At 43.6% G+C, this 25,117-nt stretch overlaps 1 protein-coding gene across 1 annotated transcript in view; it reads right to left on the reverse strand.

Annotated features, from left to right (window-relative positions):
- Positions 1 to 25,117, reverse strand: part of LOC106590655 (phospholipid phosphatase-related protein type 5-like) — an 83,434-nt gene that overhangs the window by 42,290 nt on the left and 16,027 nt on the right. The window contains exon 2 of the mRNA XM_045710981.1: positions 9,389 to 9,521. Within this exon, the coding sequence (XP_045566937.1) occupies positions 9,389 to 9,521 (133 nt within the window). The remainder of the gene's footprint in view (positions 1 to 9,388; positions 9,522 to 25,117) is intronic.

Consider the following 25,117-nt stretch of genomic DNA (forward strand, 5'->3'; position numbering starts at 1 on the left):
TTCAGGGATCAGTACTGTACCACTTCCTTCAGGGATCAGTACTGATCCACTTCCTTCAGGGATCAGTACTGTACCACTTCCTTCAGGGATCACCACTTCCTTCAGGGATCAGTACTGTACCACTTCCTTCAGGGATCACCACTTCCTTCAGGGATCAGTACTGTACCACTTCCTTCAGGGATCAGTACTGTTCCACTTCCTTCAGGGATCAGTACTGTTCCACTTCCTTCAGGGATCAGTACTGTACCACTTCCTTCAGGGATCAGTACTGTTCCACTTCCTTCAGGGATCAGTACTGTTCCACTTCCTTCAGGGATCAGTACGGTCCATTATCTACCTTCAGGGATCAGTACTGTTCCACTTCCTTCAGGGATCAGTACTGTTCCACTTCCTTCAGGGATCAGTACGGTCCATTATCTACCTTCAGGGATCAGTACTGTTCCACTTCCTTCAGGGATCAGTACTGTACCACTTCCTTCAGGGATCAGTACGGTCCATTATCTCCCTTCAGGGATCAGTACGGTACCACTTCCTTCAGGGATCAGTACTGTACCACTTCCTTCAGGGATCAGTACTGTACCACTTCCTTCAGGGATCAGTACTGTTCCACTTCCTTCAGGGATCAGTACTGTACCACTTCCTTCAGGGATCAGTACTGTTCCACTTCCTTCAGGGATCAGTACTGTACCACTTCCTTCGGGGATCAGTACTGTACCACTTCCTTCGGGGATCAGTACTGTACCACTTCCTTCAGGGATCAGTACTGTTCCACTTCCTTCAGGGATCAGTACTGTACCACTTCCTTCATGGATCAGTACTGTACCACTTCCTTCAGGGATCAGTACTGTACCACTTCCTTCAGGGATCAGTACTGTACCACTTCCTTCAGGGATCAGTACTGTACCACTTCCTTCAGGGATCAGTACTGTACCACTTCCTTCAGGGATCAGAGCTGTACCACTTCCTTCAGGGATCAGAGCTGTTCCACTTCCTTCAGGGATCAGAGCTGTACCACTTCCTTCAGGGATCAGTGCCTGTACCACTTCCTTCAGGGATCAGTACTGTACCACTTCCTTCAGGGCTCAGTACTGTACCACTTCCTTCAGGGCTCAGTACTGTCCATTATCTCCCTTCAGGGCTCAGTACTGTCCATTATCTCCCTTCAGGGCTCAGTACTGTCCATTATCTCCCTTCAGGGCTCAGTACTGTCCATTATCTCCCTTCAGGGCTCAGTACTGTCCATTATCTCCCTTCAATGCATGTAAAAGTATGTGATTCTATATGAGGAGCCACTGTCCATATGGACCTAATTTGCATGAATTGCACCATGGCTACTGAGCATGTATTGCGCCATGGCTAGGGACAAGACAGAGAGGCATTGCAACATGGCTAACCAGCATGCATTGCACCATGGTTAGGGACAAGACAGAGAGGCATTGAAACATGGCTAACCAGCATGTATTGCGCCATGGCTAGGGACAAGACAGAGAGGCATTGCAACATGGCTAAACAACATGCATTGCACCATGGCTAGGGACAAGACAGAGAGGATTTAATACATAAAATATATGCCACTAAGCAGATGCTTTTATCCAAAGTAGTCTATATATTATGCATGTGTGTGTCAGTGGAGGGTGCTGACAAGAGGACAGCTCATAATAATATCAGGAACGGAGCAAATGGAACGGCATCAAAAACTCCACTGATTCCACTCCAGTCATTACCACGAGCCCGTCCTCCCCAGTTAAGGTGCCACCAACCTCCTATGTGTGGAATAACGTGAATGAACATCCTTTTAAAAGACTGAGAAAAATGAACTGGCGCACGGGGAACATTTCATTTTGAGAAAATGGCCGATAACGTACTTTCTATAAATATGACAATTTATGTCACATTAATTAATCTCTTATTCATATATCACTTCTAAACTGACAAATAAACATAAAATATACCTTTTACAAATACATCAGCACGTTTAATACATTTGTTTCAAGCAATAGAGAATATGCTTTGAGTACTGGTCTGTAGGGCAAATCTGCTGTTTTGTGCAAATTCTCCATCCCTTTGATCAAAAGGCTTTTGTATGGCTGGTGAAATGTGCAGAACATTAATAAGCTATGCCTGCCCCATATGTAAGGCCCCTCTTTACTTTCTTGACTGTGTCATGGGACCTGCGCTTACGCTTGGCACTCTCCATTGACGCAGCATCAGCTCTCACACAACTCCTCTCTGATATTGCTTCCAGTTTCACCCAAAGTGCTGTCAAGCCTAAATGTGTTCATCACATTTGATATAGCAGTGGCTCCCTCATTGAACGTGTCTACCCAGTGGCTACCCACCCTATGATATAGCGGTACCATTTTCTGTGCAATCTCTCTATTCAAAAACGTATGTCCTCCAAGGTTTTTGTGACAGGGTGGATCTTCACCATTTTCTATGGCTCACTGGTACCGGCACCTATGCACTGTCATGACGTTGGCCTGTGGGTAAGGTTTATGACCCCCCATAAATACCTTTCTCCCTTCCCCTCTCTCTGACCCTACTGAAGGACTTTTGAATTGCCTTTGTTAAATATAGAGAGTCTGGGAACATCAAACAAGTGGGGGGAAAGGAACCATATTTCGGTAATAGAACCAGTTGGAAATATACCAGGTACTTAATGAATATGATGTCTGTTCAGTTGTCATCTGAGACATTATGACTGATGACAGGACGACATAAACTGTACCTTTGAAAGTCTACACATTCTAGTTATCAGATTCACATGGAATTGTTGTGCAATTTAAATGTTTGATATTGAAACTGTTTGTTAGAAGATTAATTGTAATTTTAGCTTCCAAATGAGAGAATTGGGTTTTCATAAGGAAAGTGCCCTGCTTAATCAGTGGCCCGCCCCTGTGAAGAGACATGGGTTATAAACGATGAAACACACCCTTCTCCCTCTCCACTATATAAGCCTTTGACGAAAAGATAACCACATGTTCCAGTACGTGAGGTCTGCAGCCTCTACGTTAGAAGGACACACATGTCAAGTACAGAACTAAGCCAACCTCGGCGTGAGCTTTGGTTGCGAATGGTATGAACTTTGAACTCGTATTCATTACAGAAGTGATACTTCCTAGCCGTTGAGTTAGCAGCGGCCGCTGTAAACGTGGGCTAACAGCATCTCTGTTATGTCTGGTTCTATATCTGTATCTTCAGCATCTCTGTTATGTCTGGTTCTATATCCTGTTGGGGATAGGGGGCAGTATTTGGACGGCCCGATAAAAAACATACCCGATTTAATCTGGTTACTACTCCTGCCCAGTAACTAGAATATGCATATAATTGTTTGATTTGGATAGAAAACACCCCAAAGTTTCTAAAACTGTTTGAATGGTGTCTGTGAGTATAACAGAACTCATACGGCAGGCCAAAACCTGAGAAGATTCTAAACAGGAAGTGCCCTCTCTGACCATTTCTTGGCCTTCTTTGTCATCTCTATCCAAAACAGAGGATCTCTGCTGTAACGTGACACTTTCTAAGGCTCCCATAGGCTCTCAGAAGGCGCCAGAATGTTGAATGATGACTCTGCAGTTACTGGCTGAAAAACAGTCGCGCATTTGGTAAGTGGTCGATCTGAGAACAATGAGACGGCGTGCTTATTTGGATTATTTGGAACCAAACCAACATTTGTTGTTGAAGTAGAAGTCCTGGGAGTGCATTCTGACGAAGAACAGCAAAGGTAATCCAATTTTTCTTATAGTAAATCTGAGTTTGGTGAGTACCAAACTTGGTGGGTGTCAAAATAGCTAGCCTGTGATGGCTGGGCTATCTACTCAGAATATTGCAAAATGTGCTTTCATCGAAAAGCTATTTTAAAATCGGACACCGCGATTGCATAAAGGAGTTCTGTATCTATAATTATTAAAATAATTGTTATGTTTTTTGTGAACGTTTATCGTGAGTAATTTAGTAAATTCACCGGAAGTGTTCGGTGGGAATGCTAGTCACATGCTAGTCACATGCTAATGTAAAAAGCTGGTTTTTGATATAAATATGAACTTGATTGAACAAAACATGCATGTATTGTATAACATAATGTCCTAGGAGTGTCATCTGATGAAGATCATCAAAGGTTAGTGCTGCATTTAGCTGTGGTTTTGGTTTTTGTGACATTATATGCTTGCTTGAAAAATGGGTGTCTGATTATTTCTGGCTGGGTACTCTGCTGTCATAATCTAATGTTTTGCTTTCGTTGTAAAGCCTTTTTGAAATCGGACAGTGTGGTTAGATTAACAAGAGTCTTGTCTTTAAAATGGTGTAAAATAGTCATATGTTTGAGAAATTGAAGTAATAGCATTTCTAAGGTATTTGAATATCGCGCCACGGGATTCCACTGGCTGACGCAAACATCCCACCTAGCCCAGAGAGGATATCTGTATCCTCCTTCAGCATCTCTGTTATGTCTGGGTCTATATCTGTATCCTCCTTCAGCATCTCTGTTATGTCTGGGTCTATAGCTGCCTGCGACCCGGAACCGGGTGAGTCTGCCACCAGTCCGGAGCCGCCAGAGCCGCCCGCCAGTCCGGAGCCGCCAGAGCCGCCCGCCAGTCCGGAGCCGCCCGCCAGTCTGGAGCCGCCAGAGCCGCCTGCCAGTCTGGAGCCGCCAGAGCCGCCTGCCAGTCTGGAGCCGCCCGCCAGTCCAGAGCCGCCCGCCAGTCCGGAGCCGCCAGAGCCGCCCGCCAGTCCGGAGCCACCAGAGCCGCCCGCCAGTCCAGAGCCGCCCGCCAGTCCGGAGCCACCAGAGCCGCCCGCCAGTCCAGAGCCGCCGCCAGTCCGGAGCCGCCCGCCAGTCCGGAGCCGCCCGCCAGTCCAGAGCCGCCCACCAGTCCAGAGCCGCCCGCCAGTCCAGAGCCGCCCGCCAGTCCAGAGCCGCCAGAGCCGCCCGCCAGTCCGGGGCCAACCGCCAGTCTGTAGCCACCAGGGTCGCCTGCCAGCCGGGCGCAGCCAGGGGAGCCACCTAAGTGGGCTAAGCCAAGGGTGGAGCGGGGTCCACGTCCCGCACCTGAGCCACCTCCAGTATAGGTGGGTTGGGGAGGGGGGGTGTAGCACAGGTGCCATCGTTGACGGCAGCCACCTTCCCTTCCCTCCCTTTAGTTAGGGGTTTATTTTGTTTTTGTTTTTTTGAGGTGCATCCGGGGTCTGCACCTTTAGGGGGGGTACTGTCATGTCCTGACCAGTATAGGGGTTATTTGTTATTGTAGTTTGGTCAGGACTTGGCAGAGGATTTTTGTTTTATGTGGTTCGGGGTGGTGGTTTGTTTAGAAGGGTGTTTGATTTATTATTTCTGGGTTTTGGGTTATGTTCTATGTTTTTGTATTTCTATGTTCTTTCAAGTTTAGTATTTTCTATGTTAGGTATTGGGTGTTGAACTCTCAATTGAAGGCAGGTGTTTGTAGTTGCCTTTGATTGAGAGTCCTATATATAGGGATGTGTTTTGTTTGTTAATTGTGGGTAGTTGTCTTTAGCACTGCTGTAGTAAGTATAGCCTGTTAAACTGTCTTCTGTCGTTCTTTTGTTTATTGTTTTTCTCGTGTTCACATTTATTTAATAAATTAATATGATGAGCACGCAACCCGCTGCGCCTTGGTCCTCTCTTCACGACGACAGCCGTTACACTGGTTCTGTATCTTCAGCATCTCTGTTATGTCTGGGTCTATATCTGTATCCTCATCCTCCTTCAGCATCTCTGTTATGTCTGGTTCTATATCTGTATCCTCCTTCAGCATCTCTGTTATGTCTGGGTCTATATCTGTATCCTCATCCTCCTTCAGTAACTCTGTTATGTCTGGTTCTATATCTGTATCCTCCTTCAGCATCTCTGTTATGTCTGGGTCTATATCTGTATCCTCATCCTCCTTCAGTAACTCTGTTATGTCTGGTTCTATATCTGTATCCTCCTTCAGCATCTCTGTTATGTCTGGGTCTATATCTGTATCCTCATCCTCCTTCAGTAACTCTGTTATGTTGGATATGTCTGCATCTCTTCAGTAATTAGTCTGGGTCTATATCTGTATCCTCATCCTCCTTCAGTAACTCTGTTATGTCTGGGTCTATATCTGTATCCTCATCCTCCTTCAGTATCTCTGTTATGTCTGGGTCTATATCTGTATCCTCGTCCTCCTTCAGTATCTCTGTTATGTCTGGGTCTATATCTGTATCCTCATCCTCCTTCAGTATCTCTGTTATGTCTGGGTATATATCTGTATCCTCGTCCTCCTTCAGCATCTCTGTTATGTCTGGGTCTATATCTGTATCCTCATCCTCCTTCAGCATCTCTGTTATGTCTGGGTCTATATCTGTATCCTCATTCAGCATCTCTGTTATGTCTGGGTCTATATCTGTGTATCCTCTTCTAATTAGCTTTGCAGCACTCTCCAATGACTTCCTCCCTCTCTGAATCTCTGCAACTAAAGTGTGTGGGGGGGTAGTACTTATTATGTCTGTTCGACATTACAGTCATAACTGCAGGACTGAATATCAGCATGTTACCCTCTGTAAATATCAGCATGTTACCCTCTGTAAATATCAGCATGTTACCCTCTGTAAATATCAGCATATTACCCTCTGTAAATATCATTATATTACCCTCTGTAAATATCAGCATGTTACCCTCTGTAAATATCAGCATGTTACCCTCTGTAAATATCAGCATGTTACCCTCTGTAAATATCAGCATGTTACCCTCTGTAAATATCAGCATGTTACCCTCTGTAAATATCAGCATGTTACCCTCTGTAAATATCAGCATATTACCCTCTGTAAATATCAGCATGTTACCCTCTGTAAATATCAGCATGTTACCCTCTGTAAATATCAGCATGTTACCCTCTGTAAATATCAGCATGTTACCCTCTGTAAATATCAGCATGTTACCCTCTGTAAATATCAGCATGTTACCCTCTGTAAATATCAGCATGTTACCCTCTGTAAATATCAGCATGTTACCCTCTGTAAATATCAGCATGTTACCCTCTGTAAATATCAGCATGTTACCCTCTGTAAATATCAGCATGTTACCCTCTGTAAATATCAGCATGTTACCCTCTGTAAATATCAGCATGTTACCCTCTGTAAATATCAGCATGTTACCCTCTGTAAATATCAGCATGTTACCCTCTGTAAATATCAGCATGTTACCCTCTGTAAATATCAGCATGTTACCCTCTGTAAATATCAGCATGTTACCCTCTGTAAATATCAGCATGTTACCCTCTGTAAATATCAGCATGTTACCCTCTGTAAATATCAGCATGTTACCCTCTGTAAATATCAGCATGTTACCCTCTGTAAATATCAGCATGTTACCCTCTGTAAATATCAGCATGTTACCCTCTGTAAATATCAGCATGTTACCCTCTGTAAATATCAGCATGTTACCCTATGTAAATATCAGCATGTTACCCTCTGTAAATATCAGCATATTACCCTATGTAAATATCAGCATGTTACCCTCTGTAAATATCAGCATGTTACCCTATGTAAATATCAGCATATTACCCTATGTAATATCAGCATATTACCCTATGTAAATATTAGCATATCAGCATGTATTTACTTCATGTAAAGCTAATTTCTCAGTAATCACAGTAGGCTACAGCCCTATGACACTGTAGGTCTATGTGACAGTTTCATTGTATAGTTATGGTTTCCTATCTCTCTGTTTTATTCACTTTGAATACATTTGTTGTAGCCAGGAAATACATATTATTTATACACAGCAGGCCACCTGACAATAATGGGCCACTCTCCCTTTTTATTTACCTGTCATTCTCCTGTCATGTCTCTGATATGTGCTGAGACACAGGGAAGGAATCCCTAGGACTTTGACAATTTTCTTTAGAGTTGCATAACCAAGTACAAGTTTGTGGGCTAGAAGAACCATCCTCACATTTATATCAAATGCCACATCTCCCCTGGAGCACTCCTGCAGCCTGGAGGAAGTGTAAACACTCTTATTAAATTCATCACGATCACCTTCAGAATTACAGAATCCCTGGTTGGTGGGGTCTATGGTGATTTTTAGTCCAGTGTTTAAACACGTAGGGGAAATTGAATCATGTACAATTTGGTTTATTTGTGACATGTGGAATAAAAGCCACTCTTGGCTGGCTGCTATCTGGTTGATCGCTGCCAGTTGTCATCTTTATCTCAATTTGCGTCTCGGCGAGCTGCTGGGGGCCTACCTCCTTTTCCTCCTCTACCTGACCTGTCACTGCCTCGATCGGCTGATCAGGCAACTTTTTTCTTTCACTGTCTTTCTCGCATTGGCTAACTGAGATCGCCTATTTTTATTCACACACTGTAGGTATATTCTTTGAGATTTTCTCATTTTGTCTCTCTTTACATGGATTCTTCGCGGAGATATTTTTAAAACAAGGAAGTGCTACGCGACACGTGAGGCCTTTTAACCAATCAGGTTGCCGGAAAGGGTCTTTTAATGCCAGTAACCAATCGGATGTCAGGAAATGATTCATCTTTCAGCACGAGCCATTATGTCTACAAAGGATATAGCCATGTATGGACTAGCTAACGATATGCTCCGGAAAACAAGCTTTTTGAATGATATATGATTCAACGTGGAAAGTTTTAAAAATAGCGGTTGAAGTTCCGGATGAAACATGCTAACAAGAAGGAAATATAGGCTATGTGTAGTTGACGGATAAAATGATACAAATCAAGTATTTATATACATTATTGCCGATTTATTTGTACATTTTATGAAAGTCAGGATGTGATAGTTCCAAAATCTGAAAATTGAAAGATGGAATTTAAATGTTTGCCTGTGGTGCCTGGCCTTAATAATGACTCTATGGTGTACCCAGACACACATATTCATTTGACAAATGTTTAGATAATAGTGATAATGACTCTATGTGTCACGTCCTGACCCTAGTAAGATGTAATTTTCTATAGTAGAGTTGGTCAGGGCGTGACAGGGGGTGTTTTGGGGTTTTCTATGTTTTATACATCTATGTTTAAGTTCTAGTTTTTCTATTTCTATGTTGGGATTGTTTGGGGTTGATCTCTAATTGGAGGCAGCTGATCCTCATTGCCTCTGATTAGAGATCATATTTAAGTAGGGGTTTTTCTTCCTGGGTTTTGTGGGTAGTTATTTTCTGTTTAGTGTATGTCACCTGACGGAACTGTTTTCGGTTGTTTTGTTTAAGTATATTCATTAAAAGTAAATATGAGCACTCTACACGCTGCGCCTTGGTCCCCTTTATTCGACCCGAGTTACAGAACTACCCACCATGTATGGATTACGTTACACTATGGCGTACCCAGACACACATATTAATTTGACAAATATTTAGATGATAGTGATAATGACTCTATGGCGTACCCAGAAAGCGAAAGGTCCTTTGCACCAAAGGGTTGAGGTAGCAGCAGTCTCCAGTCTGGATGGTCTTCTCCTGGTCATCCAGCTCTTTAGAGGAGTACTGTATCAAAAACAGGACAGCCTCTGAGATCATCATCTAGACAAGTAAAGAGAGAAAGAGATTATTAACAAATAAGCATCTTTTCTTTAAAGAAAATATCCACACACACACACACACACACAAAAAATTCATCCCCAAATCTGGTATTTATGACTCCTAACTCCACCCAAAAACTATATTTTGGTGCTTGTTTCATTAGTCCATTGTTGACACAGTCCCAAAATGTTTTACTTGTCAGCAATTCAGTTTTCAAGATATGTAACTTTCAAAATACAGAAATCATCCTGTGTGATGCAGCTTGCTTCATATGATGCTCCACACACACACAGTACCACATCTCCTCTAACACACTGTACCACACACACACACACACACACACACACACACACACACACACACACACACACACACACACACACACACACACACACACACACACACACACACACACACACATCTCAAATCAATCAATGTAATTGGTCACATACACATATTTAGCAGATGTTATTGAGGGTGTAGCGAAATGCTTGCGCTTCTAGGCTCCAACAGTCCAGTAGTATCTAACAATTCACAACAATACACACAAATGTAAATGAATGGAATTAAGAAAATGTAACTATTAGGACGAGCAATGTCGACGTGGCATCGACTAAAATACTGTAGAGTACAGTATATACATATGAGATGAGTAAAGCAGTATGTAAACATCATTAAAGTGACTAGTGTTCCATTATTAATAAAGTGACTAGTGATTCCATGTCTATGTATATAGGGCAGCAGCCTCTAAGGTGCAGGGTTGAGTAACTGGGTGGTAGCTGACTAGTAATGGCATTGAAACAGTTTGATTGCCTTGAGATAGAAGCTGTTTTTCAGTCTCTCCATCCAAGCATTGATGCACCTGTACTGCCCTCGCCTTCTAGATGATAGCAAGGTGAACAGGCCATGGCTCGGTTGGTTGATGTCCTTGATAATATTTTGGGCCTTCCTGTGACACTGGGTGCTGTAGGTGTAATGGAGGGCAGGCAGTGTGCTCCCGGGGATGTGTTGGGCTGACCGTACCTCCATCTGGAGAGCCCTGCGGTTGTGAGCGGTGCAGTTGCCATACCAGGCGGTGATACAGCCCGACAGGATGCTCTCAATGGTGCATCTGTAAAAGTTTGTGAGGGTCTTAGGTGACAAACCAAATTTCTTCAGCCTCCTCCTCACTGTCTGTGTGGGTGGACCACTTCAGATTGTCAGTGATGTGTACGCCGAGGAACTTGAAGTTTTTCATCTTCTCCACTGTGGTCCCGTCGATGTGGATAGGGGCGTGCTCTCTCTGCTGTCTCCTGAAGTCCATGATCAGCTCCTTAATTTGTTGACGTTGAGGAAGAGGTTATTTTCCTGGCACCACTCCGCCAGGGCCCTCACCTCAACCCTGTAGGCTGTTTCATCATTGTTGGTTAATCAGGCTTACTACTATTGGGTTGTCTGCAAACTTGATGATTGAGTGTCCACGCCGTCATGGGTGAACAGGGAGTATAGGGAGTACAGGAGGGGGCTGAGCACGCACCCTTGTGGTGCCCCTGTGTTGAGGATCACCATACTGGAGGTGTTGTTTCCTACCTTCACCACCTCAGGGGCGGCTCGTAAGAAGTCCAGGACCCAGTTTCACAGGGCAGGGTTCAGACCCAGGGCCCGAGCTTAATGATGAGCTTGGAGGGTACTATGGTGTTGAAGGCTGAGCTATAATCAATGAACAGCATTCTTACATACATTTTCCAATCAGTTATGGTACCAACTGCTCTATACGGAAGTGAAGTATGGGATCCGCTCTCTAATAATGAAATTACCAAATGGGACAAACATCCAATCGAAATACTGCATGCAGAGTTTTGCAAGACTTTACTTCAAGTGCAAAGAAAACCTCCAGATAACACATATAGAGCAGAAATGGGCCAAAACCCCCTCGTCATTCAAATAGAAAAAAGAGCCATCACATTTTACAAAAAGTGACCCCAAAACATTCCATCACACACGCTCTACAATGTCAAGAGATGAAACCAGAGAAGAGTCCCCTCAGCCAGCTGGTTCTGAGGCTCAGTTCACTAACCCAAACCAACCACATACAGCCTCAGGACAGCACTCAGAAAATCTGGCCCAAACAAATCATCACAAGGCAAAAATAAAAATATATCACCTATTGGAAAGACACAACAAAAAAATCATAGTAAACGTCAATGCTATTTGTCTCTAAACAGACAGTACATGGTGGCAGACTATCTGACCACTGTGACTGATAGAAAACAGAGAGGACAGGAGAGGTAGAGACAGAGCTGCACTTCCTGTTACACTGTGACAAATACTCAGACCTAAGACAATCTTTCTTTCCGAAAACTATCATTGAGTACAACGAATTTCAAACTATAAAAGCGGAAGAAGAAATCAGATATTTACTGGGTGAAAAGCCAAATATGTGTCCTCCTGCCACAACCTGAGGGATAGCCAGTGAAAAGCCAAATATGTGTCCTCCTGCCACAACCTGAGGGATAGCCAGTGAAAAGTGCAATGTAATGTCAATAAAATGTCCCATTTAGTTTTGTCCCTTTCATACCAGGTCATGTGTCTTCTCAGTCAGGTTGAGACTGGTCTACTACTATTGCTGTAATGTATTATTCTCATTAATATTGTTGTTGTAGTTGCTGATAATGGTAATCCCATTTCCACTACTACTAGTATTATTGCTGTTTGGTCACACCATTTTTGTTAAATGTATACTTTGAGTGAGTGAGTGAGTGAGTGAGTGAGTGAGTGAGTGAGTGAGTGAGTGAGTGAGTGAGTGAGTGAGTGAGTGAGTGAGTGAGTGAGTGAGTGAGTGAGTGAGTGAGTGAGTGAGTGAGTGAGTCAGAGAGACAGAGTGAGTGAGTGAGACAGAGAGACAGAGTGAGAGAGAGAGTGAGAGAAAGAGACAGAGAGAGAGAGACAGAGAGAGAGAGACACAGAGAGAGAGACAGAGAGAGAGAGACAGAGAAAGAGAGACAGAGAAAGAGAGACAGAGAAAGAGAGACAGAGAAAGAAAGAGAGAGACTAAGGTCTGATGTATCAGGTCCCAGTTGAGGATACAGTGATAAAGATTCTTCCTCCTCTCTATGTAAGGCAGGGGAACAGAACAGCCCAGGGCCTTGCTGAGGCCCACGGCCACCAGAATCTAGGTTACACACATTGAGATCCACACTCAAGGCCAACTAAACCACCTCAGCAAGATGTCATACTGTATGAGCTTCACTTTCTCACATTCTTTTTTTCTCCTCTTGACATCAATAGAGCTTCTTAATGGTGTATAGTATATTGAAGAATAAAATGAATGAGAATACAGAAGCTTATCCTGTAGCAGCAAAGATAATGCATTATCTATACTACACAGTACTATTATACTACACAGTAATCTGGGTACCCTATTCTGGTATCAACCTCCTTTGGAAAGTGCAGTGGTGTAAAGTACTTAAGTAAAAATACTTTAAAGTACTTAGTCGTTTTTTTGGGGGGTATCTGTACGTTACTTTACTATTGATATTTTTGCCAACTTTTACTTCACTACATTCCTAATGTCAGGTATCAGTGTGCAGCGGTAGAACGGAGTAAAATACATACTTTACTCGAAAGGAAACAGCAATAATTTCCACGCAGGGAAAAACACACCAGCGCACAGAAGTCTAGAACACTAAACAAAGAACAAACAGGCACAAAACCATGTGGGAACCAGAGGGTTAAATAGGGAATAAATTATAACGTAATGGGAACCAGGTGTGTACAATCAAGACAAAACAAATGGAAAAAGAAACGTAGATCGGTGGCGGCTAGAAAGCCGGTGACGTCGACCGCCGAACGCCGCCCGAACAAGGAGAGGAGCCGACTTCGACGGAAGTCGTGACACCTAAAGAAAATGAGGTACTTTTTACTCCTTATATTTTCCTTGACACCCAAAAGTACTGTTTACATTTTGACAGGAAAATGGTCCAAATAAAACACTTATCAATAGAACATCCCTGGTCGTCCCTACTGCGCCCCTGATCTGGCAGACTCACTAAACAGAGAACATCCCTGGTCATCTCTACTGCCTCTGATCTGGCAGACTCACTAAACAGAGAACATCCCTGGTCATCCCTACTGCCTCTGATCTGGAGGACTCACTAAACAGAGAACATCCCTGGTCATCCCTACTGCCTCTGATCTGGAGGACTCACTAAACAGAGAACATCCCTGGTCATCCCTACTGCCTCTGATCTGGAGGACTCACTAAACAGAGAACATCCCTGGTCATCCCTACTGCCTCTGATCTGGAGGACTCACTAAACAGAGAACATCCCTGGTCATCCCTACTGCCTCTGATCTGGAGGACTCACTAAACAGAGAACATCCCTGGTCATCCCTACTGCCTCTGATCTGGAGGACTCACTAAACAGAGAACATCCCTGGTCATCCCTACTGCCTCTGATCTGGAGGACTCACTAAACAGAGAACATCCCTGGTCATCCCTACTGCCTCTGATCTGGAGGACTCACTAAACAGAGAACATCCCTGGTCATCCCTACTGCCTCTGATCTGGAGGACTCACTAAACAGAGAACATCCCTGGTCATCCCTACTGCCTCTGATCTGGAGGACTCACTAAACAGAGAACATCCCTGGTCATCCCTACTGCCTCTGATCTGGAGGACTCACTAAACAGAGAACATCCCTGGTCATCCCTACTGCCTCTGATCTGGAGGACTCACTAAACAGAGAACATCCCTGGTCATCCCTACTGCCTCTGATCTGGAGGACTCACTAAACAGAGAACATCCCTGGTCATCCCTACTGCCTCTGATCTGGAGGACTCACTAAACAGAGAACATCCCTGGTCATCCCTACTGCCTCTGATCTGGAGGACTCACTAAACAGAGAACATCCCTGGTCATCCCTACTGCCTCTGATCTGGAGGACTCACTAAACACAAAATGCTTAATTTGTAAATTATGTCTGAGTGTTGGAGCGTGCCCCTGGCTATCTGTCAATACAAAAATATATAATAATCGTGCCATCTGGTTGGCTTAATATACGGAATTTGAAATGGTTTATACTTTTACTTTTGATAATTAAGTATATACTTTTAGACTTTTACTCAAGTAGTATTTTACTGGGGGACTTTCACTTTTACTTGAGTCATTTTCTATGAAGGTATCTTTTAATTTTAATCAAGTATGACAATTGAGTACATTTTCCACCACTGGGAACGTGGGATATTTGATATCCAATGATACTGAATCATTGTTATCCGTCATCTACTATACAATCTGTCATTTTCACAGGCATTAACGGTAAGTTTTTACGTGACACCCAGTGTCATAACATGTCATAACAGCTGTCATAACCCGTCTTAATATGGTCATTTCACTGTCATGACCCATACATTTACACCTGTTGTGAAATATATTGTGTTATTTTATGGTTGGTTATGACACCTACATAAGAGTGTTAAAACCCAACACGGTAGTTATTTTATAGCTGGTTATGACACCTACATAAGAGTGTTAAAACCCAACACGGTAGTTATTTTATAGCTGGTTATGACACCTACATAAGAGTGTTAAAACCCAACACGGTAGTTATTTTATAGCTGGTTATGACACCTACATAAGAGTGTTAAAACCCAACACGGTAGTTATTTTATAGCTGGTTATGACACCTACATAAGAGTGTTAAAACCCAACACGGTAGTTATTTTATAGCTGGTTATGACACCTACATAAGAGTGTTAAAACCCAACACGGTAGTTATTTTATAGCTGGTTATGACACCTACATAAGAGTGTTAAAACCCAACACGGTAGTTATTTTATAGCTGGTTATGACACCTACATAAGAGTGTTAAAACCCAACACGGTAGTTATTTTATAGCTGGTTATGACACCTACATAAGAGTGTTAAAACCCAACACGGTAGTTATTTTATAGCTGGTTATGACACCTACATAAGAGTGTTAAAACCCAACACGGTAGTTATTTTATAGCTGGTTATGACACCTACATAAGAGTGTTAAAACCCAACACGGTAGTTATTTTATAGCTGGTTATGACACCTACATAAGAGTGTTAAAACCCAACACGGTAGTTATTTTATAGCTGGTTATGACACCTACATAAGAGTGTTAAAACCCAACACGGTAGTTATTTTATAGCTGGTTATGACACCTACATAAGAGTGTTAAAACCCAACACGGTAGTTATTTTATAGCTGGTTATGACACCTACATAAGAGTGTTAAAACCCAACACGGTAGTTATTTTATAGCTGGTTATGACACCTACATAAGAGTGTTAAAACCCAACACGGTAGTTATTTTATAGCTGGTTATGACACCTACATAAGAGTGTTAAAACCCAACACGGTAGTTATTTTATAGCTGGTTATGACACCTACATAAGAGTGTTAAAACCCAACACGGTAGTTATTTTATAGCTGGTTATGACACCTACATAAGAGTGTTAAAACCCAACACGGTAGTTATTTTATAGCTGGTTATGACACCTACATAAGAGTGTTAAAACCCAACACGGTAGTTATTTTATAGCTGGTTATGACACCTACATAAGAGTGTTAAAACCCAACACGGTAGTTATTTTATAGCTGGTTATGACACCTACATAAGAGTGTTAAAACCCAACACGGTAGTTATTTTATAGCTGGTTATGACACCTACATAAGAGTGTTAAAACCCAACACGGTAGTTATTTTATAGCTGGTTATGACACCTACATAAGAGTGTTAAAACCCAACACGGTAGTTATTTTATAGCTGGTTATGACACCTACATAAGAGTGTTAAAACCCAACACGGTAGTTATTTTATAGCTGGTTATGACACCTACATAAGAGTGTTAAAACCCAACACGGTAGTTATTTTATAGCTGGTTATGACACCTACATAAGAGTGTTAAAACCCAACACGGTAGTTATTTTATAGCTGGTTATGACACCTACATAAGAGTGTTAAAACCCAACACGGTAGTTATTTTATAGCTGGTTATGACACCTACATAAGAGTGTTAAAACCCACGTTTATTTAACAAACAAAAACATCCCTGCCAAGAAGTTTCCTTTCATTTGAAAGTGAAGTTACAACAATAACAAAGGATTGAAGAAACAAAGAAAATACACTTTATGACACTGTCATGAAGCATTATGACCATCATAATCATATAAGCCAGATAGGCCTATCCTGTGCATCAGTCAAAAAGAGGGCGTCTTGTCCTGCTCCTGAAATCTGCTCCTGCATTCATCCCAGTCATCAGCAACGGAGCACTGGGGTAGGTGCATGTCTGACATCAACGTGTACCCAATTACAATGATAATTTAATATGGTACATTTCCGAAAACGTTAAATAACACAGACATAGTGTTGACAAGTAGAGTATGATGTCATGGAATGTTGTGCATTGTTTGGTAGGGTTTGTGGTGTAAATACGGGTCATGACAGTGTTATGACCATATTATGACAGGTTATGACGAGTTATGTCAGCTGTTATGACCATATTATGACATGGTTATGATCGTAATGTGTTATGACCCTGGGTGTCAAGTGTTACCGCATTTGGTAATAACATCTGTTGGACACGAGGTGAAAATGGTCACATCTGTGTAATAATGTAAAGCTCAGCCTGGGACGACTATTAAAAAGACGTCCTCCGGGCAATTTAAAAAAAAAACGTACTGTTGAAAAGCGATATCCCAGGTATAAATACAGTAAAGTGCACACACGAAAGGGTACAATAATACATTTTTGTGCTAAAACAGAGTTAATTTTTTATTTATTATTACACAACTAAAAAACTTCAAAGAGTTGGTCTGATGGTCTATTGTGACGTCATCGGCCTTCCCCCCTTGCTTGAGGAACAAACAGAGGAGCAATAGAGAACTAAAGAGGAAACGTTATTAGCGGAGATGTGTGGCTCTAGAGGAGGCAAACCTTCCCTATTGGGAGGCTAATGGAGCCCAGCTGAGGGTAATAAGTCAATCAAGTGTGTGATTGACTGGACAATCAGCTCCAGCATTTGATTAGGCTGCTGCAGCTCCCATTTGAGGGAGAGAACTGGAGACAGCAGCAGACAGGTTGAGGCTGGAAGACTCTCTGTTTGATATAAAAGTACAACTTGAACGAACAAAGGTTAAGTTTATTATTTTTAAGCATTTATGTTGTGCAATTATGAAATAAAACTTCAGTTTGAAGTGTTCATTCTGCCTTCACTGAGCCTCTGTACCCTGAGAACCCTCTTAGATCTGAGCCCAGGCTCTGCAACAAGGTCTGTCTGTTTAGACTGACATTACAAGGCTGGTTCATGGTGTCTGTTTAGACTGACATTACTGGGCTGGTTCATGGTCCCTGTTTAGACTGACATTACTGGGCTGGTTCCTGGTGTCTGTTTAGACTGACATTACTGGGCTGGTTCCTGGTGTCTGTTTAGACTGACATTACTGGGCTGGTTCATGGTGTCTGTTTAGACTGACATTACTGGGCTGGTTCATGGTGTCTGTTTAGACTGACATTACTGGGCTGGTTCATGGTGTCTTTTTAGACTGACATTACTGGGCTGGTTCATAGTTGTTTAGACTGACATTACTGGGCTGGTTCATGGTGTCTGTTTAGACTGACATTACTGGGCTGGTTCATGGTCCCTGTTTAGACTGACATTACTGGGCTGGTTCATGGTGTCTGTTTAGACTGACATTACTGGGCTGGTTCATGGTGTCTGTTTAGACTGACATTACTGGGCTGGTTCATGGTGTCTGTTTAGACTGACATTACTGGGCTGGTTCCTGGTGTCTGTTTAGACTGAAATTACTGGGCTGGTTCATGGTGTCTGTTTAGACTGACATTACTGGGCTGGTTCATGGTGCCTGTTTAGACTGACATTACTGGGCTGGTTCCTGGTGTCTGTTTAGACTGAAATTACTGGGCTGGTTCATAGTGTCTGTTTAGACTGACATTACTGGGCTGGTTCATGGTGCCTGTTTAGACTGACATTACTGGGCTGGTTCATGGTGTCTGTTTAGGCTGGTTCATTGTGTCTGTTTAGACTGACATTACAAGGCTGGTTCATGGTGCCTGTTTAGACTGACATTACTGGGCTGGTTCATGGTGTCTGTTTAGGCTGGTTCATTGTGTCTGTTTAGACTGACATTACAAGGCTGGTTCATAGTTGTTTAGACTGACATTACAAGGCTGGTTCATGGTGCCTGTTTAGACTGACATTACAAGGCTGGTTCATGGTGTCTGTTTAGACTGACATTACTGGGCTGGTTCATGGTGTCTGTTTAGACTGACATTACTGGGCTGGTTCATGGTGTCTGTTTAGACTGACATTACTGGGCTGGTTCATGGTGTCTAGACTGACATTACTGGGCTGGTTCATGGTGTCTGTTTAGACTGACATTACTGGGCTGGTTTGTGGCGTTTTACTCGGCCGTTTCACATGAGGAATGATATATCCTGTCTGAATATGAATCCTTTATAAAGTTAGCTAGCTAGCTGTGTGCTGCTCTCGGGTTAAGTCCCCCCCCCTCTCCTTCCTGTCTGTCTCATGACTGACTATTTAAGCACACAACCACATCCTCTCAGAACCATAAACTAAAACCATTGTGTGCGCAGAAATGCTAATCACTTGTTCGTAGAAGAAGCTTGAGATTTGCATGTTGGTCATAAATAAAAGATTGCAATTGAGATTGAGTGGTCAGGGGTTTTAACCACAACCAAACACCAAGAGTTGAAGGGACGGACTTGCAACATAACAAAATCACTGATTGCTTTGGGAGAAAAAATGATTAATTTATTATCAATTGTTTATTTATTGTCAGTAGCCAACAGCCATACTACTTACCATTCAAAACATTCAATGTGTACAACAACTGAACCATAGTACTCTCTCTGAATGAATATAGCTTTAATGACTTGAAAACTTTCCACTTGCAATAGTTTAGGAAGGAATTGCTATGTGTTTGGCTGCACCAGCAAACAGAAGAAAGAGCATAAACCTGACTATCTCTACTTGCATTATTCATGTTGTCTCTCTGAGTGGTGTGTCATGAAGCAAGCCCTGTTTTAAAGACATTCAGCACCACTTAGCTATGCTCTGCTAAAACACCTAAATACTGTCACCACTTCCATACCAGCGGTCCTAAATACTGTCACCACTTCCATACCAGCAGTCCTAAATACTGTCACCACTTCCATACCAGCGGTCCTAAATACTGTCACCACTTCCATACCAGCGGTCCTAAATACTGTCACCACTTCCATACCAGCAGTCCTAAATACTGTCACCACTTCCATACCAGCGGTCCTAAATACTGTCACCACTTCCACTTCCATACCAGCGGTCCTAAATACTGTCACCACTTCCATACCAGCAGTCCTAAATACTGTCACCACTTCCATACCAGCAGTCCTAAATACTGTCACCACTTCCATACCAGCAGTCCTAAATGCTGTCACCACTTCCATACCAGCGGTCCTAAATACTGTCACCACTTCCATACCAGCGGTCCTAAATACTGTCACCACTTCCATACCAGCAGTCCTAAATACTGTCACCACTTCCATACCAGCAGTCCTAAATACTGTCACCACTTCCATACCAGCGGTCCTAAATACTGTCACCACTTCCATACCAGCAGTCCTAAATACTGTCACCACTTCCATACCAGCAGTCCTAAATACTGTCACCACTTCCATACCAGCGGTCCTAAATACTGTCACCACTTCCATACCAGCGGTCATAAATACTGTCACCACTTCCACTTCCATACCAGCGGTCCTAAATACTGTCACCACTTCCATACCAGCAGTCCTAAATACTGTCACCACTTCCATACCAGCAGTCCTAAATACTGTCACCACTTCCATACCAGCGGTCCTAAATACGGTCACCACTTCCATACCAGCGGTCCTAAATACTGTCACCACTTCCATACCAGCAGTCCTAAATACTGTCACCACTTCCATACCAGCAGTCCTAAATACTGTCACCACTTCCATACCAGCGGTCCTAAATACTGTCACCACTTCCATACCAGCGGTCCTAAATACTGTCACCACTTCCACTTCCATACCAGCGGTCCTAAATGCTGTCACCACTTCCATACCAGCGGTCCTAAATGCTGTCACCACTTCCATACCAGCAGTCCTAAATACTGTCACCACTTCCATACCAGCGGTCCTAAATACTGTCACCACTTCCACTTCCATACCAGCGGTCCTAAATGCTGTCACCACTTCCATACCAGCGGTCCTAAATGCTGTCACCACTTCCATACCAGCAGTCCTAAATACTGTCACCACTTCCATACCAGCAGTCCTAAATACTGTCACCACCTCCATACCAGCGGTCCTAAATGCTGTCACCACTTCCATACCAGCAGTCCTAAATACTGTCACCACTTCCATACCAGCGGTCCTAAATACTGTCACCACTTCCACTTCCATACCAGCGGTCCTAAATGCTGTCACCACTTCCATACCAGCGGTCCTAAATGCTGTCACCACTTCCATACCAGCAGTCCTAAATACTGTCACCACTTCCACTTCCATACCAGCGGTCCTAAATGCTGTCACCACTTCCATACCAGCAGTCCTAAATACTGTCACCACTTCCATACCAGCGGTCCTAAATACTGTCACCACTTCCACTTCCTTACCAGCGGTCCTAAATGCTGTCACCACTTCCATACCAGCGGTCCTAAATGCTGTCACCACTTCCATACCAGCAGTCCTAAATACTGTCACCACTTCCATACCAGCAGTCCTAAATACTGTCACCACTTCCATACCAGCGGTCCTAAATGCTGTCACCACTTCCATACCAGCAGTCCTAAATACTGTCACCACTTCCATACCAGCAGTCCTAAATACTGTCACCACTTCCATACCAGCGGTCCTAAATACTGTCACCACTTCAATACCAGCGGTCCTAAATACTGTCACCACTTCCAAACCAGCGGTCCTAAATACTGTCACCACTTCCACTTCCATACCAGCGGTCCTAAATACTGTCACCACTTCCATACCAGTGGTCCTAAATGCTGTCACCACTTCCATACCAGCGGTCCTAAATGCTGTCACCACTTCCATACCAGCGGTCCTAAATGCTGTCACCACTTCCATACCAGCGGTCCTAAATACTGTCACCACTTCCATACCAGCAGTCCTAAATACTGTCACCACTTCCATACCAGCAGTCCTAAATACTGTCACCACTTCCATACCAGCAGTCCTAAATACTGTCACCACTTCCATACCAGCGGTCCTAAATACTGTCACCACTTCCATACCAGCGGTCCTAAATACTGTCACCACTTCCATACCAGCAGTCCTAAATACTGTCACCACTTCCACTTCCATACCAGCGGTCCCAAATACTGTCACCACTTCCACTTCCATACCAGTGGTCCTAAATACTGTCACCACTTCCATACCAGCGGTCCTAAATGCTGTCACCACTTCCATACCAGCGGTCCTAAATGCTGTCACCACTTCCATACCAGCGGTCCTAAATACTGTCACCACTTCCATACCAGCAGTCCTAAATACTGTCACCACTTCCATACCAGCAGTCCTAAATACTGTCACCACTTCCATACCAGCAGTCCTAAATACTGTCACCACTTCCATACCAGCGGTCCTAAATACTGTCACCACTTCCATACCAGCGGTCCTAAATACTGTCACCACTTCCATACCAGCAGTCCTAAATACTGTCACCACTTCCACTTCCATACCAGCGGTCCCAAATACTGTCACCACTTCCACTTCCATACCAGCGGTCCTAAATACTGTCACCACTTCCATACCAGCGGTCCTAAATACTGTCACCACTTCCACTTCCATACCAGCGGTCCCAAATACTGTCACCACTTCCACTTCCATACCAGCGGTCCCAAATACTGTCACCACTTCCACTTCCATACCAGCGGTCCTAAATACTGTCACCACTTCCACTTCCATACCAGCGGTCCTAAATACTGTCACCACTTCCACTTCCATACCAGCGGTCCTAAATGCTGTCACCACTTCCATACCAGCGGTCCCAAATACTGTCACCACTTCCACTTCCATACCAGCGGTCCTAAATACTGTCACCACTTCCACTTCCATACCAGCGGTCCTAAATACTGTCACCACTTCCATACCAGCGGTCCTAAATACTGTCACCACTTCCACTTCCATACCAGCGGTCCTAAATACTGTCACCACTTCCACTTCCATACCAGCGGTCCTAAATGCTGTCACCACTTCCATACCAGCGGTCCCAAATACTGTCACCACTTCCACTTCCATACCAGCAGTCCTAAATACTGTCACCACTTCCACTTCCATACCAGCGGTCCTAAATACTGTCACCACTTCCATACCAGCGGTCCTAAATGCTGTCACCACTTCCATACCAGCGGTCCTAAATACTGTCACCACTTCCATACCAGCGGTCCTAAATACTGTCACCACTTCCATACCAGCGGTCCCAAATAACCAGAGTAAATATAGGTAACAATTTGAATCACTGGAGAGAAGTTAGGGCCCTAAAAAGTCTGAAGCAGAGATGGCCTGTTTTCTGCTTGACAGGTAACTTTACCATGACGTTGCGTCAGCTAGTAGCTAGCTAACTGTGATGTTTGTGAATGGAGAATCCGGGTTAGCTTTACGCTTTCTAAATGATATGGCTGTCTTGATAAATAAAACCAGTCAGGATATTGTCACAAAGAGAAGCGGACCGAAGTGCAGTGTGTGTGTCGTTCCACATTTTATTTACACTGAAACTATGCGATACATAAACTAAAGAACAAAACAACAAACCGTGACGCAGAGGTGAAACATACACTACTCAAAAAACAATCTCCCACAAACCCAGGTGGAAAAAAAACCCTACTTAAGTATGATCTGCAATTAGAGACAACGAGGACCAGCTGCCTCTAATTGGAGATCATCCCAAACAAAACCAACATAGAAATACAAAACTAGAAAAAAAAACTGTCACACCCTGACCTACTCTACCATAGAAAATAACAGCTTTCTATGGTCAGGACGTGACAGATATTGACATCAGCATGTGTGTTTATGAGAGTCATGATCATTTAGAACATACTCACGTTTTGTTGAAGGCTAGCTAAACGTTACGCTAACGTTTCACGTGCATTTCTCTGTTCGACAGTGAAAGAACTGTAATGGTGCTTGGCAGTAAAGTTGCTAGCTAACATTATGTGGCTTGGTAGAGAGTTTACAAGCGAGTGAGCTAGGTTTTGTGACATACATTAGCGAGTGTGCTAGGTTTTGTGACATACATTAGCGAGTGAGCAAGGTTTTGTGACATACATTAGCGAGTGAGCTAGGTTTTGTGACATACATTAGCGAGTGAGCTAGGTTTTGTGACATACATTAGCGAGTGAGCTAGGTTTTGTGACATACATTAGAGAGTTAGCTAGGTTTTGTGAAATACATATCATGTGATTTAACAATGGGACATGCCCAAAATAAAAAAATTTAGTTATGAAAAGGCCACACAACAATCCACTCCAATGTAAGTGTTACCACTACCTGCTTTATCAAGCATTGGAGTGGCGTCCAGCACCACGCTGTCAGATAAGTGAGAGCACATGCTTCATTTCAATAGGAGAATAGCTAGATATCTTTTTCCTATTCCTTTCAATGATGGCTATTGGGTAGTGTGAACTTTCTTGAGTGTCAATCATTTCTGGTTGGTTTCTCTGCTTTTGTGTCCCTTTCTTTGAGCCTGCCTTCTTTCAGTGGGTGTGTCTCTCTGGTACTGTCATGTCTCCATCTCTAGTGTTCAAAATGTTTGCCAGTAATGAAGATACTATATGCTTGGAGTATAACCGACTGTCTTTTTCTAAAGGGGGGATGAGTTTCTCGACGAGCCTGGAGGGGTTGAGCTAGATGGGAGGAGCCTGGAGGGGTTGAGCTAGATGGGAGGAGCCTGGAGAGGTTGAGCTAGATGGGAGGAGCCTGGAGGGGTTGAGCTAGATGGGAGGAGCCTGGAGAGGTTGAGCTAGATGGGAGGAGCCTGGAGAGGTTGAGCTAGATGGGAGGAGCCTGGAGAGGTTGCGCTAGATGGGAGGAGCCTGGAGTGATTGAGCTAAATGGGAGGAGCCTGGAGAAGCCTGGAGGGGTTGAGCTAGATGGGAGGAGCCTGGAGGGGTTGAGCTAGATGAGAGCACCGTGGAGGAGCCTGGAGGGGTTGAGCTAGATGAGAGCACCGTGGAGGGGTTGAGCTAGATGAGAGCACTGTGGAGGAACCTGGAGTGGTTGAGCTAGATGAGAGCACTGTGGACGAGCCTGGAGTGATTGAGCTAGATGGGAGGAGCCTGGAGGGGTTGAGCTAGATGGGAGGAGCCTGGAGGGGTTGCGCTAGATGGGAGGAGCCTGGAGGGGTTGAGCTAGATGGGAGGAGCCTGGAGGGGTTGAGCTAGATGGGAGGAGCCTGGAGGGGTTGAGCTAGATGGGAGTACCATGGAGGCAACAGGCTACACTAAAGTCTTTTTCAGTTAACCATTCCCAGACATTATCACCCTATATGTGTATTGCCATATCCTATTCAGTCAATTTACTTTTTT

The sequence above is a fragment of the Salmo salar genome, chromosome ssa29 (assembly GCF_905237065.1).
Source record: "Salmo salar chromosome ssa29, Ssal_v3.1, whole genome shotgun sequence".
In the NCBI taxonomy this organism is placed as follows: Eukaryota; Metazoa; Chordata; class Actinopteri; order Salmoniformes; family Salmonidae; genus Salmo; species Salmo salar.